This window comes from Branchiostoma belcheri, unplaced genomic scaffold (assembly GCF_001625305.1).
Source record: "Branchiostoma belcheri isolate BF01 breed outbred unplaced genomic scaffold, Haploidv18h27 scaffold80, whole genome shotgun sequence".
Classification (NCBI taxonomy): Eukaryota; Metazoa; Chordata; class Leptocardii; order Amphioxiformes; family Branchiostomatidae; genus Branchiostoma; species Branchiostoma belcheri.
Window position 1 is genome coordinate 1349454 of NW_017804465.1, and position 392 is coordinate 1349845.

General features: G+C 39.0%; 1 protein-coding gene across 1 annotated transcript in view; it reads left to right on the plus strand.

The window, feature by feature from the left end:
• LOC109486466 overlaps nt 1-86 on the plus strand; it is a 7761-nt gene extending 7675 nt beyond the window's left edge. The window contains exon 9 of the mRNA XM_019790296.1: nt 10-86. Coding sequence (XP_019645855.1) covers nt 10-86 — 77 coding nt within the window. The remainder of the gene's footprint in view (nt 1-9) is intronic.
• Nucleotides 87-392: the final 306 nt, after the last annotated feature.

Below are 392 nucleotides of genomic sequence, written 5' to 3' on the forward strand. Positions count from 1 at the left end.
GGGCCGTAGGGGTGGGGGTCGGCGCCGCCGTCCTGGTCTACAAGAAGCAACTGATGGCCAAAGTGGTGCCGATAGGAAAAGTGTAGTGTTGACGATTCTTATTATCATTAGCTCCAGATATGTTTGTACATCTATAACTGCCTCAAGAAGCGAGAAGAAGTTGAACTTGTAAATAGTAGCTCACATTAGTATGTATAGTTTAAGTGTTTTTGCTGGATTCTTTTACCTGTTTATTCATGACCTGTACTTAGCTTGTAAGAGCATAAAGATACAATAAAGGTCTTTCATCCATTTATTCGTTCATTCATTCATTACATATATATGAGTGATAGGAATCATAGGATTTTCAGGGCGTAGATTTCTGCAAAATACCATTGATATTAAGCTGCCAA